Raw genomic sequence first — 24,508 nt, 5'->3', positions numbered from 1 at the left:
ACCAAAATATCACATTTTTTAATCATTTCAATAGGAAATATCAAATTTTCTCCTGCATCATATATTCCAATTTCCAGAAGTGATAAATGATTTAGGCATCTTAGTCAGTGGCCCTGCTGGGCCCAGATGGTCAGTGTTATCTGAACTGTGCATCATGCCTTGATGACATTTGTTAATGAGAGAGATTAATAACAATTATAACCCACTTTGAACAGACTGGCTTCCCAAAAGATAGCTGAGATGGTAAATTCTTGATAATGAAAGATTCACAGAAAGATTTTCCAAATTAAGTTTCATTTTATTTTCCATCTAAGCACAAATTATTGCTTCTTCCGCAAAGAGAATAAAGACATATTGGCCCTAAGATTAAATCACATCTTTTTGAAATATAATTATGGATTAAGAGGCAGACTTAAACCCACTGCCAGACAAGTTACAAGGAGTATCACAGTGTTCTATATGCACCTAATAAGGGTTTTCAGTTGAAAATCAAGATTTTCTTAAAATTTAACAAGATAAAAACTGTACTTGGATGGATCTAGAGAGTATAATGCTAAGTGAAATAAGATAAAGACAAACACCATATGATTTCACTCATATGTGGAATTTAAGAAACAAAACAAATGAACAAAGAAAAAGACAAACCAAGAAACAGACTCTCAACTATAGAGAACACAGATAGTTCCCAGAGGGGAGTGGGTGGGGGGTTGGGTGAAGTAGGTGATGGGGAATAAGAGTACACTTATCTTGATTAACCCTGAGTAATAAATGGAGTTGCTGAATTACTATATTGTACACCTGAAACAAATATAACACTGTATGTTAACTACACTGGAGTTAAAAAATTTTTTTAATGTTAAAACAGAGAAAATTAAATCCTGTCACAAGGCAGATGGACCCTTCAGTCTATTTGGGCAGGTTGTATAAGTAGACTGCATATAACTACGTCAGAAAGTAGAAGTATCAGTCAGGAGAAATGTAAACAAGAAATTTTAGCCACAAAAATGCAATGATCCTGAATAAGGGTTCTGAAGAGAAAGAGGTTACCATCATCAGAGCTAACACTATGTACCAGGCACAGGTACAGTCCATTTTTGTGTGCTCTAATCTTTACTCTGAGATAGATACTATTGTTATCATTATTGCTACTTTACAGGTAAGGAACTGAGGCACTGAGTAGTTAAATAACTAGCCTTCAAATATACAGCCGTTTAGTCTAGGGGCCAGGATCTGAACGTAGGTAGCCTAAGCCCAAAGTCACTGCACCTTTTTTTTTTTAAGATGTTATTTATTTATTTGAGAGAGAGAGTCTGCAAGAGAGAGAAAAGGAGCAGGGGGAAGGGCAGGGGGAAAGGGAAAAGCAGACTTTCACCTGAGCAGGGAGCCCAAAGCAGGGCTCTATCCTGGAAGTCTGGAAGTCCAGTATCATGACCTATGCTGAAGGCAGATGCTTAACCAACTGAGCCACCCAGGCACCCCACTAAAGTCACTGCTCTTAATACCAACTTCCATGATAACAACTATTACTACTATTACTACTGTCATTTGCTGAATGTCTAAAAACTATATATATTGTCAATTTCCCCTACACCACAATGCCTGCCAAGTATTGCTACATTGCCAGAGAAAAAAAAGGAAATTGGTGTTCTGAAAACAGAATTTCTAGATTTTGCCCAAAAGAACACCAATTGAGTTGTAATAGAAATAGCTGCTTAGATAGCTGCTCTGACCACATAAAAGGCCAAGGAGGGCTCAAACCCAAGCAAATCTTAATGTCCCCCAAAGCAATTCAGACTTGCTCTGGCTTAAGGATGCAGATAAGTTGAGAGCAGAGAGTTAAGAGCAGAGGGAGAATTTAAAAACTTAAAGAGAGGAGTGGCAAAAAAAATTTTTTTAAATGAGCACTATGAAATGCTTCTTATTACTTTACCTTCCAAATCAAAGTATTAAAGGAAAACCCATAAAAAGTACCTACCCACTGAAGACAATCGACAAGAAATTAAGATCTGATAGATGGGGAATCCAGCTGAAGGCACTGTTTTCCCATCATTTTGGAAGGAGTCGTTCTTGTTTTTAGTTTGAATGTGTTGCTATAGTTTATTTCCTCATAGAGACTGACGACATACAAGTCTACACAGGTTTACATTCCTTGATTTTTCTTATCTATGTTTTATAAGCCTGATAAGAAAATCAATCTATTACCTTATACCATAAAAATATGATATAGAAATATGCCTTCTGACCAAATCAAATTTTCCTATGGTTGGAAAGAAATTCAACTTTCAAAATACAGCATCTCTTTGAGAAAAAGAAGAACCAATTACAAAACAATTCCTCAAACTCATTTCTACATTTGCATAGACCTTAGCATAGGAAATTATAAGTGCAAAATTGAAACTTGCTCTATTAACACCAATTAGATTGTTTCTCAAGAAAAATTATTTCAATCACACCAGACTTAGGAGAAAATATTCAGAGTTCATCCACAATCAAAACGTACTTACACTGTCACATCAGAAAAACGACAACGGTGGTACCTTTATAAAAGACATGATTGTATACATGTGTCTATACTAACAAGTGATCTAAAAGAATCTCATTTAAAATACAGACTGTGAAAAAGCACTGATTAATAATTGTGAGTATGTCTACAAAGAACATTCTTGAGCAGTTCTGAATTACCTTTTTTTTTTTACCAAATGGGTGCTCTCCAAAAAATGAGGACAATTCTATTTCTAGACAATGGGGAGCATAACAAGACTGGCAGACAAAAGCTATTTACCAAAAGATCTTGCTTCAAAGCAAAACTAATGGAAACTAACTTTTGTTAGGTTTGAGTTTTGGAAAATGGTAAGGGAATATACTTACAAGATAGGGCTACTCTTGTTTTTGCCCTAATGTTTAAAAAAAAAAAAAAAAAAGGAAGAAAAGGTAAAGGGGGAGGAGATGAATATAGAGAGAAGCATAATATCTATATATATATACCAAAGAAAGGCAATAATAAATCAGTTGACATAGAGAGGAAGGATTTAGGAATTATAAAAACCACAATCAGTGCAAGGTCAACTTTGTTTTCAAAATTACATTGTGCTAAAATGACCACTAATTCTAGGGCAGTATAGAATGGTGACCTATGTTGAAGTGCTGACGCACACTTATTAGCAAGAGTAAACCACTTGATCTCTCTTATCTTATCTGCAAAATGTGAATATTACCCTCCCTACAAACCATAGAGAATAACTTATAAATCAAAAGAAATAGCAAGGGGCGCCTAGGTGGCTCAGTGGGTTTAAGCCTCTGCCTTCGGCTCAAGTCACAATCTCAGGGTCCTGGGATTGAGCCCCACATCAGGCTCTCAGCTCAGCAGGGAACCTGTTTCTCCCTCTCTCTTTGCCTGCCTCTTTTCCTACTTGTGATCTCTCTCTCTGTCAAATAAATAAATAAAATTTTTTAAAAAGAAAGAAATAGCATGAAGGAAATGTTTTGTAAACTTTGAATATTAAATATAAGACAGAATTATTTTGAAAGAAAGCTGTGTTAGAAACCAAAGATGACTATCAGAAATCAGAACTAAGCCCTGACAATTACACAGTTTTACTATCATAACATCAAGTAAGATTGGTTAAGAGCTTGAGCTTTGCATTAGAAAAACCTGGATTCAAATACTGAGTACATTTCTTAGTAGTTGTGATATCATGAGCAACTTATTTAATCTCTTTAAGGTAGCTTCCCACATATAAAACAGGAAAAATAATTAATCCCTACTTCATCAGCTTTCTAAGATAACAGATGAAGTACTTTGCACACTGCCTGGCATATAGTAAACAATCCATAAGTGCCAGGATTTATGATGACAATACCAATATGCTATTGTGGAGGGCTTTGGAATTAGAGTCCAAGTCTGAGATTTAGTTACTCAGTAATGTGTGAACTTAGATGAGCTATTTAGCCCTAGTGAGCCTAATTTCTCATCTATAAAGTGGGAGGGGATAATATCACTTCAAGAGTTGTTGAGAATTAATTAAATAACATATTATAGGTAAAAGTGCTTAGCATGGTACTTGACATAATGTTTCAATATATCTTAACTATTATTTTCATTGCTCCCCTCTGTTGCTTAAATACATAAAGGTTTATAAGTAACTAGTACATTTCTACCCCAATCAGAGGGGAGAAAAAAAAAAAAAAGAAAGAAAGCTAAAATGAAAAGCTACTTTTACAAAAATAAAATCCCACATCAGAAACTTAGGAGAAATGGCACTAGATGACACAAATATGTCAGCACTCAAGGAGTACCATATATACAATAAACAAATACTGAAAGCATGGTATTAAAAATCTCAAGAAATTTTCAATTTACTTCCAGTAGAAATCACAAGACAAAGCAACTTTCAAATACAAATAAATTCTAAATGTTTTTTCTTATCTTCATGTCATTTAGGAAGTATTTTGCTTGTAAAAACTAACATCCCCTTGTTTAACCTTGGATTGTTTTTCCATCTTATTATTTCAGGTTCACTTTGGGGCATTCAGACAGTTTTAAGAATAACCACCAGATGGCTCATCTCACAAACAATCTTTTAACTTTTGATTTTTCTGAAAAACAAAACAGCATTCCCATAAATTTCCCTTTAGCATGATATGCTGATAACGACAGTTATATCTGTCATTTTTTAAAGATTGAATTTATGAATGTATTTGCATAAAAATACACTTCATTTTATAACCTAGAAACATAAAAATTTTGTGATAATTATTAATAAGACACTTTCAACTAATACAACATTTTTCCTACTTACAGGAACTTTATTTCTACAACTGCATTTTTCCAGGGGAAGAAACGTATTTTTCTTCCCTTTTGTGTTTATAGCTACTGCCAGTGTTACTTTTTATTCTTCAGTCTGAATTTCAGTCAAAGGCCAGCAAAGTCTATATTCATTTGAACAGTATGCTAATTGCACTTCATCAGATGTTCTTGCCCTAAAGTAACCACTTGCATTGATATTGGACAACTGCCAACCTGCAGCTTAATGCCATGGTTGTAATTCAATTGTTGGACTGCATGCTGGTTTTCAAATATAGTTTTACAAAATAGGAACAGTAGGGGGCATGCAGAGCTCAAGATGTTTGTTACCATGCTGTATTAGGGGCCTATATTTTACTTTCAGAAATCTGTGGTCTTATTTATTTAGAATAATGAAAATAGCATTCCTTTTTTAATATGTCAGCTATGTGCAATATGGATATTATGCACTTGAAAATATTTTTACTTTATCTGTCAGTACATTGCTGCTGTGTTTTACTCAACATTCTCTGGGCACACAAACAGGAAATTTTTAACTTAATATATGACTATCAATTGCATATACTGTATTTTGAATTCTGCTTCACAAAACTATATTTACTGTGGAAGTGTTAAGTAAATGGAAAGCATTGTACAAATGAATCCATTATCATTGCTTTAACATTTAAAATGTTATTAAGAGAAGCTCTAATTCATATTACAAATGTGAATTCTGTTCTATCTTCAAATATTCAAAAACTGCAAGATGGATGCTTATATAAGTTAGGCAAAAGTATCAGTTACTTCCTTTATGTAGTATTCTCTTGTTAACAAGTATCTTTATAAACGCCCAACTTACTACCTATGTAACTAATAGAAGTGACAAAGAATGTTTCTATTTCTCCTTTAAGAAATTTAGCCGTGAAAAAAATCTTTGGCAGGGTAATGACAGAAATAATCAATTCTTCAATGTGGCCTTGCCTTTGCAAACCTCGCAAAACTATAGCAAGAGCAAATATATGATAAGTGCACCTGTTCATTGACTCTGGAATGTGAGGGTCCATGATGAATAAGAATCTTCACAATTTCTACATCTCCTTTCCAGGCAGCCAGGTGAATGGGAAAATAACCTTTGTTGTCTGCTACATTTGTTGATGCCTCATACTGAAGTAGTTTGAGAACTATATCCCTGGAAGGGGGGAAAAAAAAAGAACAGAAAAGAAAATATACTAAACACACAGATTTCATTGAACAGGTAATTATGAAAGTATACTAGATGCTGGCTGGAAATTTAGAGTAAGAAATATAAAATTTGGTCGAAGAGTTAGCCTACTTAATATTTGGCTATTTTACTTACCTGGAAAACTACCACCACAACACATACACACACAGAACACTGAATAAACAATGAAAGCACTTAATGGAACTCATTTGGGCAGAACTTACCTAATTTCATAACTGAATGAAATAAGTAAAACATTTTTTAAAAATTCCTCTTCCTATTTTTTTTAAAGGAGTTTCTCAGATAGTGCATACCTGAGATTTAGCATGAAGGAAAAGCAGAGGATAATCCAACTCTTTATACATACACACACACAAAGATCATACTACTAAGAGACATTAAGGTAATTTATACATCGTTCCTATAGAAAGTTGAAATAAGGAATTGAAGAGACATATAAAATAGAAAGCAGACAGCACAGTAAAAAAAGGGGCTGAGGAGTTCAATAAATTTTCAGCCATGACACGCAACATATTTTGAATATGTGCTATTCATACTTCTGCACTTCTTCGCCTCTCTGTTCAAACCTTAAGAAAATATTTCAAAGAAATTCATTCATTAGACAAGTTCCACCACTGATCCAGTATCAATTCATACTCAATATACCCTACTCATGTGCACTTTGTACTCAATCCCCCACCAAGTTTTCAAAGTAAAAATTCTGAACTATAATACTCAACATCAAGAAGACATTAATTTATGGCACATATTATATTGAATTTTGTATCAACCAATCAAAAACATTTTAAAATCCTTTAAAAATGGAAGCATTTATGAAGCAAATTCTATTAACTCACTAAATGAAATCCCAGACAGATATACAAAGACATATATATATATATATATATATATATATATATATATATGCATGTGTGTGTGTGTATAAACACAGTTACAAAAAATTCTAAAGTTCTTTCTCGTATATAACAAATCACTGGTACTTAGAACGAATGTAACACAAAGAGCTAGATTTAAATATTTCATGAAGCCAGACTTTAAATGTAAAGTAACAAGAAAAACTGGAGGAAGTCTGAATAGAAGTTAGAACTCTAATAGCTACCTCCCCATAAACACACAAACTAGATATGATACAAGCATTACAATAAATTGTAAAACATAATGAATGCCCAGAGTGTGATCTAAACTTGTAAAGAAGAGAATATGTCACCCCAAAATATACCTCCTTAACATGAGGATTATTTTCAGTTGATTACTTCTAAAAAAGAGTAGGTGTTGTTAAACCTCTGAAAACGAAATAGAAGTTACTTTTTTGTAAGAGGCATTTAAATCTATGAAGAAAACTCCATTTGTAGGGAGTCTCCCTCTTTGTACCAGAAAATGATAATGGACTCTAAATCTCTAGCTTTTATCAAGGAAGAAGGCAGAAACTTAAATTTAAGTAACAACCCGTAACTTGTTTATCGTGCTTTTCCTAATAACCTCCCATAACTAGTACCCCTCAAACACATCTATTTTATGTTTAGCAGGAAATGGTTTTTAATGTGGGAGTTAACTCAGTTTTTCTGGGTATCTCCCATGTGTACACAAAAGATATACATATTATTAAACTTCTTGTTTTTCTCCCATTAATCTACCTTTTTATTATGGGAGGAGTGGGGGTTCCTCAGCCAAGAATCTAGAAGGGAAAGGGAAAATTATTCTTTCTTCCCCACATATGAAACATTGGACTTAATAGATAAATACATGAAATCATGACGAAAGAACCAAGAATATGTTGTAGAAATATTTAGAAAGTTCCAAGGAGTCCTAAATTTTCTAATATGATTTTAGAGAAAATAAGAATAAAATCTCACTTTTATATTCTTCTTCTTTTTTTTTTAAGATTTTATTTATTTATTTGACAGAGAGAGATCACAAGTAGGCAGAGAGGCAAGCAGAGAGAGAGGAGGAAGCAGGCTCCCTGCTGAACTCGATCCCAGGACCCTGAGATCATGACCTGAGCCGAAGGCAGCGGCTTAACCCACTGAGCCACCCAGGTGCCCCTCACTTTTATATTCTTCTTAAGAGCCAGTATTGTTTAATAAAAACCTGAATTTAGAAGATTTGAATCTGAGTCCTTGCTAAACAAACTACCTAATGATGTGACCCTAGAGAAATTACTTAGTCTTATCTTTCTTTTTCTTTTCTGTAGAGGATATTGTTATAAAAGTTAAGGCCTACTGCTCAAGACTGATAAAATCTTTAAATGAGATCACAAAAGAGAAACCACTCAATAAATACTAAAGCACTGTACAAAAATATTAATTCTTTTCCCAAGAAAAACAAAATCCTTTAAAAATAAAAATGCTTCCAAAATTTTGCAAAAACAAATCGAAAAAAATGTTTCCAAAAGTTTGCAAAAACAAATCTGAAAATCAGAAGGACACTTAAAGTTTGTTGAGTTCATAAATTTCTCCTCACCTCCCTGCCAAGTGAAAGTTACCATATAGTGTCTTCTATTCTGAGAAGATTAATTACAATGTGGTAAGAAGGATTCAATACCAATGAATTTAAAAAGCAGTTAAAAATCATAACATCTGCTTTAGAGTTCCAACTCTACTACTTACCCATTTGGTTACCTTGGGAAAATCAAATAGCCTCTGTCAGTCTTTCAGATATCGTTAAGATAGAATTCAGAGGCTACAACTTCCTGCCAGTCTCAAAAGGGTTGGTGTGAATCAAATAAAAAAGAGGTATGACTGTAAAATTGTATACTAACCAACACTATTCTCAAGGCAAGCTGCAGCAATGTTTAATAATCCCAGTTTTTTTTTTAATGAAACATTTCAACATTTAAATAAAAGTAAAATTGGAATAAAAAGATACTGTTTATTATCTGAATGTAAAAGTAGAATTTATACTATTCACAAAATAGCCTTCTCCAAATTCACTTATCAGAGAAAGATAACTTATATGAATAGTTTTTAACTTTATTCCTCAATGCCTAACCAATTAAAAAAATAATCTGAAACTTCTAAAAGGGTAATGAGTAAAGTTTCATGGGTTACCAATCCTATTTTCTTTTACTTTCAAGAAATCCATTCAGAGTTTAATTTGTCCTTTGGCTTAATTCTTGTTGACATTTTCTAATAATGTATGTGATATACATTAATTCTTTAATTATCAGGAAGATTGATGAAAGAGTGAAAAAATTAGCATACTGACATTTGTATTGTATCATATTACCACCATCTGATAGGTAAATCTGAAAAGAATAATTTGCATGCCTATGAAATTGCCTTTGGTGAATAATACAAATCCTAACCAAATACTATTATATTTACTTTTTTAAATGCTTTATTTATTTGAGAGAGGGAGTGAGATAAAGAGAGAGAGAAGTTGGGAGAAGGAGAAGCACACTCCTCACCAAGCAGGGAACCTGACTCAATCAATTCAAATCCCAGAACCCTGGGATCATGACTCAAGCTGAAAGCAGATGCTTTACCAAATGAGCTACCCAGGCACCCCTATATTAGGTGTTTTTTTTTTAACTCATTTTTACTAGTTTGTTTTATTTGAGAGAAAGAGAGCCAGTGAGAGAAGAGGTAGAGGGAGAGAAGTAGAGAAGCCGACTCCCCCCTGGGGAGGGAGCCCAGCACAGGGCTCCATCCCACGACTCCCTAAGATCACGATCTGAGCCAAAATCAAGAGTCAGATGCTTAACCAACTGAGTCTTTTGGGTGTCCCAAATTTGTTAATTTTTAATTTATTTTTAAATTTTTATTTAAGCTGTACCTTTCATCCTATTCCCAGATACCAACGAATGAAATGGCATGGCTCAGATTTCTATTGTGAAAACATACTTAATAAATATAAAGTTATATTTCTGATTTAAAAATGTGCCTGTTAGGGGCACCTGGATGGCTCAGTGGGTTAAAGCCTCTGCCTTTGGCTTGGGTCATGATCTCAGGGTCCTGGCATTGAGTCCCACTTCAGGCTCTCTGCTCGGTGGGGAGCGTGCTTCCCGCCTCTCTCTGCCTACTTGTGATTTCCCTCTCTCTGCCAGATAAATAAAATCTTTTTTTAAAAAAATGTGCCTGTTGGTCTTACTGAATCATAAATAAAATATTAATCAACCTTCATTTATACATCATGTGATGCATTAATGTATATCACAAGTAATAATGTATTAAACAGGCCCTTTATCTCCATATTCATTAAGAATAAATTAAATTTCGGGGCGCCTGGGTAGCTCAGTGGGTTAAAGCCTCTGCCTTCGGCTCAGGTCATGATCTCAGGGTCCTGGGATAGAGCCCTGCATCGGGCTCTCTGCTCATTGGGGAGCCTGCTTCCTCCTTTCTCTCTGACTGCCTCTCTGCCTATATGTGATCTCTGTCTGTCAAATAAATAAATAAAATCTTTAAAAAAAAAAGAAATTAAATTTCAGGTACTATCAATAATATCTAAACTAGAATGGTATTTAACACTAGGATCCTACCCAAATCAGTATTATTTTCTTTTTTTATAATTTTATTTCTTTGAGAGAGAGAGAGTGAGTGAGAGAGAGATCATGAGCAGGGGGTAAGTGCAGAGGGGAAAAACAGACTCTCCACCTGATAAAAGATCCAATCCCAGGACCCCAGGATCATGACCTGAGTTGAAGACAGACACTTAACTGACTGAGCCACTCAGGCATCCTATTGATTTTCATTTTTATTTAGGTTGTACCTTATATCTTTCAGAAGTATCAACAAATGAACATGTTGACTGTGCTTAGTTACGAGGCATGAAATATTGAGTTATATTGATGAACAATGCTCATAAAATGGCAAACAAGAGAATTAACATCTATATTTTGATCATAAAGTGGCATTCTTTCTTATATACAGCATTTCATAAATAAGAACTGCTCTAAAATCCTAAAATAAATGTGGTCAATGAGATCACAGAAAAAACAATTCCATTTCCCAGGAGTAAAACAAAATATCAAATTAAATTTAATATTAATACAATTTAAATCACTGTAACATTTTGCAGCTTAAGGCTAATATATAAGTTCAGGTAAAAATAGGCATTCTTAAAGTACTGATTTTTTTTTTTTAAGATTTTATTCATTTATTTGACAGAGAGATCACAAGTAGGCAGAGAGGTAGGCAGAGAGAGAGAGAGGGAAGCAGGCTCCCTGCCTAGCAGAGAGCCCGACGCGGAGCTCAATCCCAGGACTCTGAGATCATGACCCGAGCTGAAAGCTTAACTCACTGAGCCACCCAGGTGCCCCAAGTACTGATTTTTGCTACTATATTTAATTTTTTCATTTTCTGATAGCTATAAATATACTTATAATTCATATGAAATATCTTTTAAGGAGTTTCAGGATATGTTCTGAGCAAAATTAAGTTAACTGGGGAAGTTCAACATTCGAGTTTCTTTACCGCAGAGCAAATTTCCCTATAGTTAAATCATAACCAAAGACATTTATTTTGTTCCATCCTCCCTTGGTACTAGTCCAAAGAACTTGGAAATAAATGCAAATCATCTTCATATGGATATAGTATTTAACAAACTAATGAAATTCTCAATTAATTAGGGCCCTTTTGATTTCAGACTTTCTTGAAGATTTTACTTCTCTTTAACAGTAATAGAGTTGCAAATGTGTTTGACATGGTCAAAAAACCTGAAAACCACCCCCCCATTTTGTAATAGGAGCTCCTTTTTATATTGAATTCACTCTCCTAGATTGCCAGGGAGAGTGAATTAGAGCAGATTTTAACTATTTAATACCCTTATCCAGGAAAAAAGCAATCAGATCAGTTATTTCTCGGTTTACCGAACAGAAACTTTATGGATCATAAATTTTTAGAGGAAGTTCTCTTCTTTCATTAGAAAACCTAAGAGAAAAAAAAAAGAAAAAAGAAAAGAAAACCTAAGAGAGAGTAAATTAAAAGTACACATATATTACTATCTGGTTTCTAGATATAACTTGAGATAGAGTTTGGATTTCAGATAATGGAGTCTAGGATCCAAGCATTAAATGTTTAAAGAATGAAAAACAAGAACAGTAAATATTTAAACCCCACACATAACAAAGAATATACATATTTTGAGGATATAAATGGTAACAATTTAGTGCTGAGAGGTCTCAAAACAGCATCAAGAATCACAGTGTGCCCAATATAGTAGCTTAATGAGATGAACCCTAACAAGAAAAAAAGAAAAGAAACAATTTGCTAAGAGAACTGACATTGAATACACATGTTTAGTAAAAACTTAGAGTGAACAGTAAGATTATTATTAAAAAGAAAAGATTAGAAAAAGAAAAGAGGAAAGGAAAGGAGAGAGGAAGAGAAGAAGGGAGAGAGAGAGCAAAGAAAAAGGGAAAGAGGGAGGAAGAAAGTGGGGGAAGGAGGGAGAGAGGGAAGAAGAAAGGCAGAAAGGCAGGCCAGCTGGCTGGCTAGTGTCTGTTCAGTAGAGAATTAAGACAGCCAAATTTGTAGCAGAAATACATGAAAGAGAAAAATGAATCCTTCATATTATAAAAAAGAAAAACGGGTTTCTTGCCTATCTACTGAAATAGCTTATAATCATTGTTAGTGGATTTTGTTCTACTAACCATGTTTTTTTTTCTATCATTTGATGGTAATAATTTTCTAATCTGCAATTACAAATGACCCAGGAAATCACTAACAGAAGTACATTTTCTATTGTGTCCTGATTTGGTTAAGTGGAGATGAATTGTTCATTATGAAATAATATATTTCAGGTACAAAATGCTGCTCCACTTGTGGACTAACTAAACAAGAGCCTCATAAAACATACAAAATAAAAGGATATAAAACAGGCATATAAACAGGATATAAAACAGTATGAATGTTTAGATTTTATGTTGAGGGTAGGAGAAAAGCCTGTGTTCAGAGCAAAATAAGAAGCTACAGAACCCTGTAATATTACTGCTAGCTCTATGATTCCATGAACTTTAGCCTAGAAATCATTATGTTTTTGGAAACAATCTATAGCTGATGGCTACAACAACAATAGCAACAAACATGGAAATGATGTGTTTCTGTGCTGACTGCTAAGGGTTGCTTGGGAATAATACAAAATAATCAATTGTTCATTACCTTGCTAAGTGAGAACAGCAACAGCAAAGGAAAGAAAAAAAAATTCTTCTCTGTCTCTGAGATATACACTATGGACATTTTTTTCCTTCAAATATTTTTTCTTAAGTCAATATTAAAATTACCATTTTATGAGAACACACTAGTTGATAATGAGAGGCAGCCCAGAAATAGATATTAGAACAGAAAAAAGCCAGCAAGAGTTTAGGAAACTCATGTGCACACAGCCACAAAAGGAAGATAATGTAAAATAATAATATAAAAGCATGCACTTAGAACCATTACACATAAACTCTAAACACAGCCCCACCTTAATATCTAAGTGACCACTATGTCATTTATCCAGAATGGGCTTATTTTCCATCTATAATATGAGGGAAGGGAGGGGGCAGGATTGAATAAACTATCTCTAATTTTAAAAATCCATGGGTAATTTAAAGTAAAAAAAAATATATATATATATATATATGAGAGATAACATAAGAGGGGAGGGGAGAGGGAGAGAAGCAGACTCCCCACTGAGTAGGGAGCCCAATATGGAACTTGGTCCTGGGACTCCAGGATCATGACCTGAACCAAAGGCAGTTGCTCAACCAACTGAGCCACCCAGGGGCCCTAAAGTAAAGAGATAATACACTCTAAATGAAAATTCAAATTTCAGAATTGTAGCATCATAGTACATAACTGAACCACAAATACTAAAACAGTATATAATAAAATATTATAATTGAAAGGAACAATGGATAATATCCGGCCGATGTATTCATTATACTGAACTGAGCCCTACATGGGTTAATTAAATGGCTCAAGATATATAACTAGCAGAGATAGGAAGATGGGATTAGAATTCTCCTGCTTTTTTCCAATGCCTATAGAATGACACTGGGTAAAATCTTTCCAGAAAGTGTTAAAAAGATGGAATCTTCATATAAAAACAAAGCAGAGATATATAATTCTCAGAGAATATCTGCAATTAAAGAGATCTTGAAAGATATCTAAGATATCTAGTCAAATCCCCCTCTCTTTATGATCTTAATGATTGCTAATCAACTTGCTTAAATTATCTTTACTTTGTATAATGCTAATAGAAATGAAGAATTTTGCAGTGGGGCATAGGGAAACATATCTCAATAGTTAGAATTTGACAGGCCATCATGTATACAACATTTACTAAACACTGAAAACCACAGATGGATATGAATGCTAATCCGTTTTGGGACATTATTTTGAGAAGTACTTATAATGACAAGCTAAGATAGAACAAGGAGAGTAGTACAGCTTTGAGCTCAGGCTCAATCTTCTGTCCAATAGATCTGATAGTACATCTTTCCAATTTTCCCAACTGGAATTCCCCTAATACACAATTAAGATGACCAAAGAAGCCATCAGCATTGTATTTATTGGGCTGATTTAATCTGCCTTCATTCCTGATGACCCAAGGACAAGGAAGAGTAAATAGTAATTCCTTTAAAATATTCAGATGGTAGGGATCTCTACACATTTTGCACTCTACAGAAGTACAGCAATATATTTTGAAAAAGACCCAGCAAAATAAAAGATTCCAAGTTAGATGTATAAGATAATATAATATATAATAGGGAGTAGATAAAAAGAAATGTTGTTTGGGAATTCTAATATTAAGAATCCAAATGATAAAACATTATGTTTATGATTATATGTATAATTATATATGGGTAGATAGTTAAAGATATATCTCCATATCCAAACAGAATGATAATGCTAAGTTGATGCAGTAAGTTTAAAAATAAAAAATGTCATGATGATAAATGATAAAAAGGGTGTTACTTTTGTGAGAACTTTAAGGCCATAAAATGTAATCAGGTGTGACCTGATCATATTATGCCTCAATTCACAAAATAAAGGAATAGTTAGGTGGGAAAACAAAAGGTAACTAGCACTTTTTTGTGTGCCTAACATTTTTAAGGCAGTAATTACCACATCTAAAAAAAACTCTAGTAAAATGGGGGTGCATGGGTGGCTTAGTCAGTTAAGCATCCAACTTTTGGTTTTGGCTCAGATCATGATCTCATGGGTCATGGGACTGAGCCCTAAGTCAGGGTCTACACTCAGTGAGAAGTCTGCTTGAAGATTCTCTTCCTTCCCCTGGCATGTGCATGCACACACACACACACACACACACACACTCTCTCTCTCTCTCTCTCTCTCTCTCATTAAAATAAATCTTTAAAAAACTCAAGTAAAAGTAAAATGAAATGGTCCAAGTCTGGGAAGAATAATACTTTGGTTCTTTAGAGCAAAGGAAAAACAGAAAGGAAAAGGAGACATGAGAAGAGTCCCTTTCCTTCTAATGGAGGAGGACAGAATATCTGAATCACTCAGATTCCTCATATTTTGTCAGTAAACCTCCTCACATTTTGTCACCCAGGTAAAACACTAGAAAAGAAATGATGGCTATGTTTACACATTCTTTCACTGTCCATACTATAGGCTATCACACTATTGAAACATAATTCCATAGGTTAAAGAAATTTAAAACCAGAAAGACTATCTTGAATGACAAAGGAAAAGCATGTTACCTAAATTTGAAGGATTTTGAAGTGGCTCATATTCAAAGTAAGAACCTATTAAGATTTTACTTTTGGTGAATACTCCCCATGTTAGATAAAAATACCAAAAAAGGTAGGGTAGTGTTACTAATTGGTTCTATCTCATTACCCCCTGAAAGCTACACATAACTAACACATCCTGTCACTTCTTTCATTCTCCTTGCATGTTATTTGACTATTTTAGAATAATTCTCTTGGCTTATACTCTGCACATAACAATCCACAGCAACATTCCTACCAAGTTTAAATTGTCAGTGTTGCCACCTAGTGCCTCTCCAAATTCACCTAGGCCCAGGAGACTCCTGGCAGCATGAGAGAGCTATCATCAACATAATTAACTTCATCACATGTAACTAAATACATCATGTTTCTAGTCCAAATAAGTAGCACTTACTTATGTCCATTTAAGGCTGCATGGTGTAAAGCAGTGTAACCCGAACTGTCTGTGCAGTTCACATTGGGGCCTCGCCAGATGCTGCAAATAAAGCACAAGCGCAGAGTTAACAGTTAAGCAGAATCATGCTTTGAAAAACAAAAAGAAGCCTCATAGTCCCATAGCCAGCAGCATGTTGCATAAGAAAATTCTAGTCATGTAGAAAATGAATGCCATCTTTAATGCATTCTCCTTGGAACAATAACTCCATTTATTTGATGTAAGGAAATTATTAGGGAATATAACTACCTTCAGAAATTATTAGTGAATGTAGGATTACTGTCATGTATTAAAAACCTGAATCCAAAAATTCCCTATTACTTTATATAAATACTTAAATATTGGAAGAAATTAACACTCAGCTACTATATTCTATACCAAAGCATAAAGATTTATGACACCTCCTCCATTTTAACATAATCCTTCTGAGATGTCAGAGATTTATATAAGTTAAAAGATATTTCTGCATTATGGGAAGAATACAAACTCTTCTGGTAGTTCAAATACTACCAAGAAAATCAGTATTTCATACTTGAAACTATAATTGAAGATCTGGACTATTGTAAGCCACAAGAAGATAGTTTTGAAAATACATTTTACAACATATTTTGAAGACAATATAACTACACAAAATAGTCTATTTTATCCTTAATCACTACTATCACAGAAACTATGTTTAGCTTTTGAAAACCTAAGGCACTAAAAGCCACTTTTCAAAAACTAGATCAAAAAAATCATTTTATCTGGCACTCTTGACAATATTAAACTCATAAAAACTAAAATCTAGAGATCTCCAGGGAAGACGGTAGAAGAGGACCCTAAATTCACCTCCTCTCACAGATACTAGATAACACTCACATCAGTGCAAATAATCTAGAAAACAATCCAAAGATTGGCAGAACAAACTCCACACCTAAATGTCAAGGAGAGACAACACTGAAGAGATTAGGAAGGGCAAAGATGCAGTGGGGAGCTAAAAAACTCCCTGGGTCTGGCTGCCAGAAGAAGGGAGCCATAGGCACATAGAGGGATGAAAAACAGACCATCATACTGGAAAGCCTACACAAAGAATCCCTTCAGCATCTAGCTTTGAAAATCAAAGGAACCACATTTTGTGAGTTCTTACAACCAACAGGACTTGAAGCCTAGAACTTAAAAGCAGAAGCTGGGCTCTGGGAGACCCCAAAAGGTGAAAGGAAACTGAGTTTCTGCCGTTAAAGAAATAGCACAGCAAACAGTCCTCAGAGATATAGCTTAGAAGCAGCAGTTAGAAAAACACATGGGGTGCATGGAAGGGAGTTAATTAGTAATCTCAGAATTCCTGAGGGACTTTTCCAGGAACGAAAGAGGCAGGTGCCATTTCATTCCCATGTTCCCCCAGAATAATCACACAGTCACCTGTGGGAACCAGCAGAGTGCAGGCACTCACTATTTAACAGGTTTACACCACATCCTGTGTTTCCTGACCTCCCATGGAGGATACTGGTATTGTTAAAACTGCAACCCCCACCTGCACACACTGTAGCTCTGCCATGGTTACATGTACCCTGTGGAGAAGGACAGGTGCCACTTTATTAAAAGTACATGCCCTGCCCACTATTTTCAAGAACAATAGACTATCTGATTTTCCTAACACAGAGAAACAGACAGAAAGGTTAAATGAGGAGGCAAAGGAATATGTCCAAAATGAAGAAAGACAAAATCATAGCAAGAGACATAAGCAGAATGTATATAATATCCTGAAAAGAAAATTTAAAGTAGTGATCATAAAGATAATCACTGGACTTGAGAAGAGTAAAAGACATTAATGAGACCCTCAACACAGAGCTAAAACAAATCAATCAGAGATGGAGAAAACAATAATTGAAATTGAAAATACACTCAGTAAAATAAATAGCAGACTAGAGGATGCAGAGGAATGAATTAGCAACCTGAAAGACAAATTAATGGAAAGTAATCAAGCTGAGCGGGGGGGACGGGGGGGGGCTATGGAAAATGAGAGTAGACTTAGGGAACTCAGGGACCCCCATAAGCATAATAACATTTGCATTATGGGGATTCCAGGAAAGAGAAAGAAAGCAGAAAGTGTATCTAAAGAAATAATAGCTGAAAAATTCCCTGATCTAGGCAAAGCAACAGATAATCAGATCCAGGAGGCACAGAATTCCCCAACAAAATCAACCCAAAGGGGTCCACACCAAGACACATGCTAATTAAAAGGGCAAAAATCAGTTATAAAGAAAAAATTTTAAAAGCAGTAAGAGAAAAGAAGACAGTTACATAAGGGAAACCCCATAAGGCTATCAGCAGATTTTTTGAGGCCCGAAGGGAATAACATAATATATTCAAAGTGCTGAAAGGGAAAAATCTGCAGTCAAGAATACTTTATCTAGCAAGACTATCATTCAGAACAGAAGGAGAGATAAAGAGTTTCTCAGACAAAAAAAAAAAAAAAAGAAAGAAAAAATGGCAATAAAAACATATCAATAATTACATTGAATGTAAATAGACTAAATGCTCCAAAGACATATAGTGACAGAGTCGATTAAAAAATAAGAAAAATCTATGCGCTGCTTTACAAGAGATTCATTTTAAACCTAAAGATATGCATATTGAAAGTGATGGGACAGAAAAATGTTTATCATGCAAATGGACACCAAAAGTTGGGGTACCATATCAGGCAAAACAGACATTAAAACAAAGACTGGGGGCACCTGGGTGGCTCAATTGGTTAAGCCACTGCCTTCGGCTCAGGTCATGATCCCAGAGTCCCAGGATCAAGTCCTGCATCAGGCTCCCAGCTCCACTGGGAGTCTGCTTCTCCCTCTGACCTTCTCCCCTCTCATGCTCTCTCACTCTCCCTTTCTCAAATGGATAAATAAATTCTTGGAAAAAAAAAAAAAAGAACAAAGACTGAATGAGAGAAAAAGCATAAAATCATAAAGAGGACAATCTAACATGAAGGTATAAAAATTATAAGTATTCAAGCACCCAATGTAGTAGCAACCAAATACATAAAACAATAAGAAACACAAAGGAACTAACTGATAGTAATACAATTACAGTAGGGGACTTTAACATTCCACTTATGTCAAAGGACAGATCATCCAAACAGAATATTAACAAGGAAATCATGCCTTTGAATGACACACTGGACCAGATGGATTTAACAAATATACACAGAATACTCAATTCCAAAATAGTAGAATACACATTCTTTTCAAGTGCACATGAAACATCTTCCAGAATAGAGATACAGTAGGGTACAAAACAAGTCTCAATAAATACAATAAGATCAAAGTTTCACCATGCATCTTTTCTTCTTCTTTTTTTTTAAATGATTTTATTTATCCATTTGTCAGAGAGAGAGAGCAAGCAGGGGGAGCAGCAGATAGAGGGAGAAGCAGGCTCCCTACTGAACAAGGATCCCAATGTGGAATTGGATCCCAGGACCCTGGGATCATGACTTGAGACAAAAGCAGACACCCAACCAACTGAGCTACCCAGGTGTCCCACCATGCATCTTTTCTGAGGACAACACTATGAAACTAAAAATCAACCTCAAGAAAAAATCTGGGAAGAGAACAAATATGTGGACATTTAATAACATGCTATTGAACAATGAATGAATCAAACAAGAAATCAAACAAGAAAAAAATACTACATGGGGAAAAACTGAAAATAAAAACACAATTATATAAAATCTCTAGGATGCAGGAAAAATGGCACAAAGAGGGAAATTTATAGCAATACAGGCTTAACTCAAAAAAAACAAGAAAATTCTCAAATAAACAACCTAACCTTATACTTAAAGCAGCTAGAAAAAGATCAAACAAAACCTAAAACCAGAAGAAGGAAAGAAATAAGGAGTAGAGCAGAAATGTATGATACAGAAACTAAAAGAAGCAATGGAAAGATCAATGAAACCAGGAGATGGTTCTTTGAAAAGATTAAAAAATTGATAAATCTTTTGTGAGATTTATAAAAAAAAAAAAAAGCTCCAATAAACAAAATCACAAACGAAAGAAAAGAAATAACAGATACCATGGAAATATAAAAGACTATAAGAGAATATTATGGAAAATTATATACTAAAAAATTGGACAAACTAGAAAAAATGGGTAAATTTCTGGAAACATATAATTCACCAAAACTGAAGCAGGAAGAAATAGAAATTTTGAACAGACTGATTACCAGCAATGAAATCAAATTGGTAACCAAAAACTCCCAACAAACAAAGACGAGGACCAGACAGCTTCACAAGCTATTTCTACCAAATATTGAAAGGAGAATTAATACCTGTTCTTCTCAAACTATCCCAAAAATTAGGAGGAAGGAAAGCTTCCAAATTCATTCTACAGGACCAATATTACCCTGATACCAAAATCAGATGAAGACATTACAAAAAAAGAGGATTATATGCCAGTATCTCTGATGAACATTAATGCAAAATTCTCAACAAAATATTGCAAGCTGAATCTAATAATCCAGTAAAAACATTATTCACCACCATCAGATGGGATTTATTCCCAAGATGCAAGGCTGGTTCAGTATTCACAAATCACTCAACATGATACATCACATTAATAAGAAAAAGGATAAAAACCATATGATCCTTTCAATAGGTGTAGAAAAAGCATTTTACAAATTACAACATCCATTCATGATAAAAACCCTCAACAAAGAATGTTTAAATGGAACACACCTCAACACATAAAAGCCATATATGACCAACTCACAACAAACATCATACTCAAAGGGGAAAAACTGAGAGATTAGCTGCAATGGTCAGGAATAAGACCAGGATGTCCACTCTCACCACTCTTATTCAACATAGTACTATAAATCCCAACCACAGCAATCAGACAACACAAAGAAATAAACGGCACCCAAACAGGTAAGAAAGAAGTAAAATATTCAATATGTACAGATGACATGATACTATACGTAGAAAACCTTAAATATTCCACCAAAAAACTACTATAATTGAAATGAATTCATAAAGCCATAGTACACAAAATCAATGTACAGAAATCTGTTATATTTCTGTACATTAAAAAGGAAGTAGCAGAGAGAGAAATTAAGATAACAATCCCATTTACAACCACACCAAAAAATAATAATAGAATTATCCAAAGAAGTGAAACATCTCTATAAATAATACAGCACTGTTGAAAGAAATTGAAGATGGCACAAAGAAATGGAAAGACATTCCATGCTTATGGACTGGAAGAACAAATATTGTTAAAATGTCTAAAGTACCCAAAGAAACCTAAACATTTAATGCAATCCATGTCAATCAAAATACCAACAAAATTTTTCACAGAACTAAAACAAACAATACTAAAATTTGTATGGAAACACAAAAGACCCTGGATAGCCAAAGCAAATTTGAAAAAGGAAAAACCTGGGAGAATCAAAACTACAGACTTAACTTGTATTACAAAGCTGTAGTAATCAAAAAACATTATGGTACTGAGTTGCTTGGATGTCTCAGTTGGTTAAGTGTCTGCCTTCAGCTCGGGTGATGATTCTGGAGTCCTGAGATCCAATGCCAAATCAGCTCCCTGCTCGGTGGGAAGCCTGCTTCTCCCTCTCCCATTGCCCACTTTGTGTTCCCTCTCTCGCTGTCTCTCTGTCAAATATTAAATCAATAAAAAAATCTTTAAATTTAAGATTTAAGTTTAAATCTTTAAATTTAAAAATAAATTAATTTTTAAAAATACAATTATGTGGTGAATCTTTAATATTATAAGCGAAAAATATGCAATGAGAAAAAGATATTCTCTTCGACAAATTGGTGTTAGAAAAACTGGACAGCTACATGTGATAGAGTGAAAATGGACCACTTTCTTACATTGTATACAAAAATAAACTCAAAATAGATTAAGGGCCCAAATGTGAGATCTGAAACCATAAAAATTCTAGAATAGAGCACAACCAGTAATTTCTGTAACACTGATCCCAGAAACAAGCAGTAGCATTTTTATACACAAAGAATGAGAAGAAAAGATTTTAAGGAGTTGATCCCATTTACAATCTCACCAAAAACCGTAAGATACCTAGGAATAAGCCTAACCAAGGAGATAAAGGATCTGTACTCAGAAAACTGTAGCACACTCATGAAAGAAATTAAAGAAGACACAATGAAATGGAAAAACATTCCATGCTCATAGATTGGAAGAAGAAATAATGTTAAAATGTCTGTGCTACCCAGAGCAATCTATACATTCAGTGCAATCCCTATCAAAATACCATTGACATTTTTCTCAGAGCTGGAACAAATAATGCTAAAATTTGTATGGAACCAGAAAAGATCGCAAATAGCCAAAGGAATGCTGGGGGGAAAAAAAAAAGACAAAAAACAAAGCTGGGGACATCACAATGCCTGACTTTAAGCTCTATTACAAAGCTGTGATCATCAAGGCAGAATGTTACTCGCACAAAAACACATGTACAGATCAATGGTACTAAATAGAGAACCCAGAAATGGACACCCAACTCTATTGTCAACTAATCTTAGACAAAGCAGGAAAGAATATCCAATGGAAAAAAGACAGTCTCTTCAACAAATGATGTTGGGAAAATTGGACAGCCACATGCAGAAGAATGAAACTAGACAATTTTCTTACACTATACACAAAAATAGACTCAGAATGGATGAAAGACCTAAATGTGAGAAAAAAAAGAGAACCCCTCTGCTGCTGGGTAGTTCCTAACCCAACTCAATCCCTAGACACACTGAGAACCTCCCATCCTCAACAGATTCCATCCCAGACAACCCTGAAGAAGGGGAGAGGCTTAGGAAACTTAATTATATCATGTACCACCATCAAGCACACTATACCCAGACCTAAAACCCCCAAGAAATATACCAGAGATTCTGACCAAAGTAGTGGGTAGAAAAGCAATTACAAAAAATAAAAAGCATCAAAATTGTAAAGAAAGAAGAAAATCTCTTTATTTGAAAATAACATAACCATGTATATAGAAAACCTACCCAAAAAAACTACCAAAAAGCCCCCACTAAAATTAAAATTTGTGTTTAATTAGAGAAATTATGTGAAAAGTACAGGGAATTCTTTGACCTATGTTTGAAATACTCCTATAAATATAAAATTACTCAAGACAAAACATTTTCAAAAAGAAATTTTGCTCCATGTCGCAGCTGGCGCAACAAATCGACCAGGAAAACGTGAGGATTAAGAGGATGGTGAAAAGAAATTAAGAGACAAAGAGATGGGGCAGGAGGGGCACTGAGGAGGATGTCCAACAGTGCTGATTTTATTCCACATCTTACAAGCATTTATAAGGCAGACCACAATAGAAGGAGTAATACATCAGTATCTAGTCAGATGACCGCAAGTTCCTATAACAAGTTTACATTAACTACAAGCAAACCTCATGATGCCAGGTAGTCTCGGCTAGAGCCATCAGCAAGACAATCAACCAGGGAGTGGGTTATGGGAGTTACAAGAACAACAAGGACCAACTAAGAATTCATGACCCTAACCACATTGTTCCCTTCTGTAGGGAGAGCGTGTGGGAAGTCACGTAGGTGAGCGCACAACACATAGCACCAACCCTTTCTCAGTTACTCAACTTTCCCATCCTTAACCCCTTGTCAAGGTGTCGGACTTTAAAGGAGACACAAGTCAGGGCCTGGTTTGGTCCAACCATGCCGTGGCCTCCAACAGCTCCAAAAAACATCCAACCAAATCAAGTGTGTTTAAGCAGAGGTCCAAGATACAACTCAAAATATAAATAGCAATTGTATTTCTACATGCCAGCAAAGAACAATCAGAAATCAAAGTTTTGTTTTAAAATACCATTTACATGAGCACAGGGTATTATATAAGACTGAATAATCACTGACCTCTACCTCTGAAATCAATAATATATTATATGCTAATTAATTGAATTTCAATTTTTTAAAAATGAAAAAAAAAAAGATTCTAGAGGAGAAATTAGAGCCAGAGATGCAGATTTGGGAGTCATATAGACTGTCCAGAATAGGGATTCTAATAGTTCATTGGCTGGAAAGGAACTATCTTCTTCCTTCTACCACTCACTTGCCCAAGTACTCGAAAATCTTGTAGAAGGATTCTGATTGGCTTGGATGGTGTGTCCAAACCTATGGCCAAGAGGGTGGGTTACCTTGACTGGCAGCTCCTACTAAGACCATTTACTTGGAAGGATTATTTCCCAGAGGGTAGAAGAGTGCTATACAAAGCAAGAAATGTTACAGCAAATGTTTCCCAGTCAACTTCTTTTTTTCTCATTAAATATTTAATAAATATTTGTCAAGCAAATGATATTATCAACATAAAAAATACCATTTACAATAGCATGAAAAAGATGAAATGT

At 34.7% G+C, this 24,508-nt stretch overlaps 1 protein-coding gene across 1 annotated transcript in view; it reads right to left on the bottom strand.

The window, feature by feature from the left end:
* The window catches only part of ANKS1B (ankyrin repeat and sterile alpha motif domain containing 1B), a 1,114,451-nt gene that overhangs the window by 971,600 nt on the left and 118,343 nt on the right, over window positions 1-24,508 (bottom strand). Inside the window, 2 exon segments of the mRNA XM_045084805.1 lie at window positions 5,816-5,972; window positions 16,103-16,183. Coding sequence (XP_044940740.1) covers window positions 5,816-5,972; window positions 16,103-16,183 — 238 coding nt within the window.

Source organism: Mustela putorius, unplaced genomic scaffold, assembly GCF_011764305.1.
Source record: "Mustela putorius furo isolate JIRA1106 unplaced genomic scaffold, ASM1176430v1.1 tig00000788_pilon_pilon_pilon, whole genome shotgun sequence".
Classification (NCBI taxonomy): Eukaryota; Metazoa; Chordata; class Mammalia; order Carnivora; family Mustelidae; genus Mustela; species Mustela putorius.
Note: the sequence above shows the minus strand (reverse complement) of the source record. Positions and strands in the feature narration are given on the sequence as shown.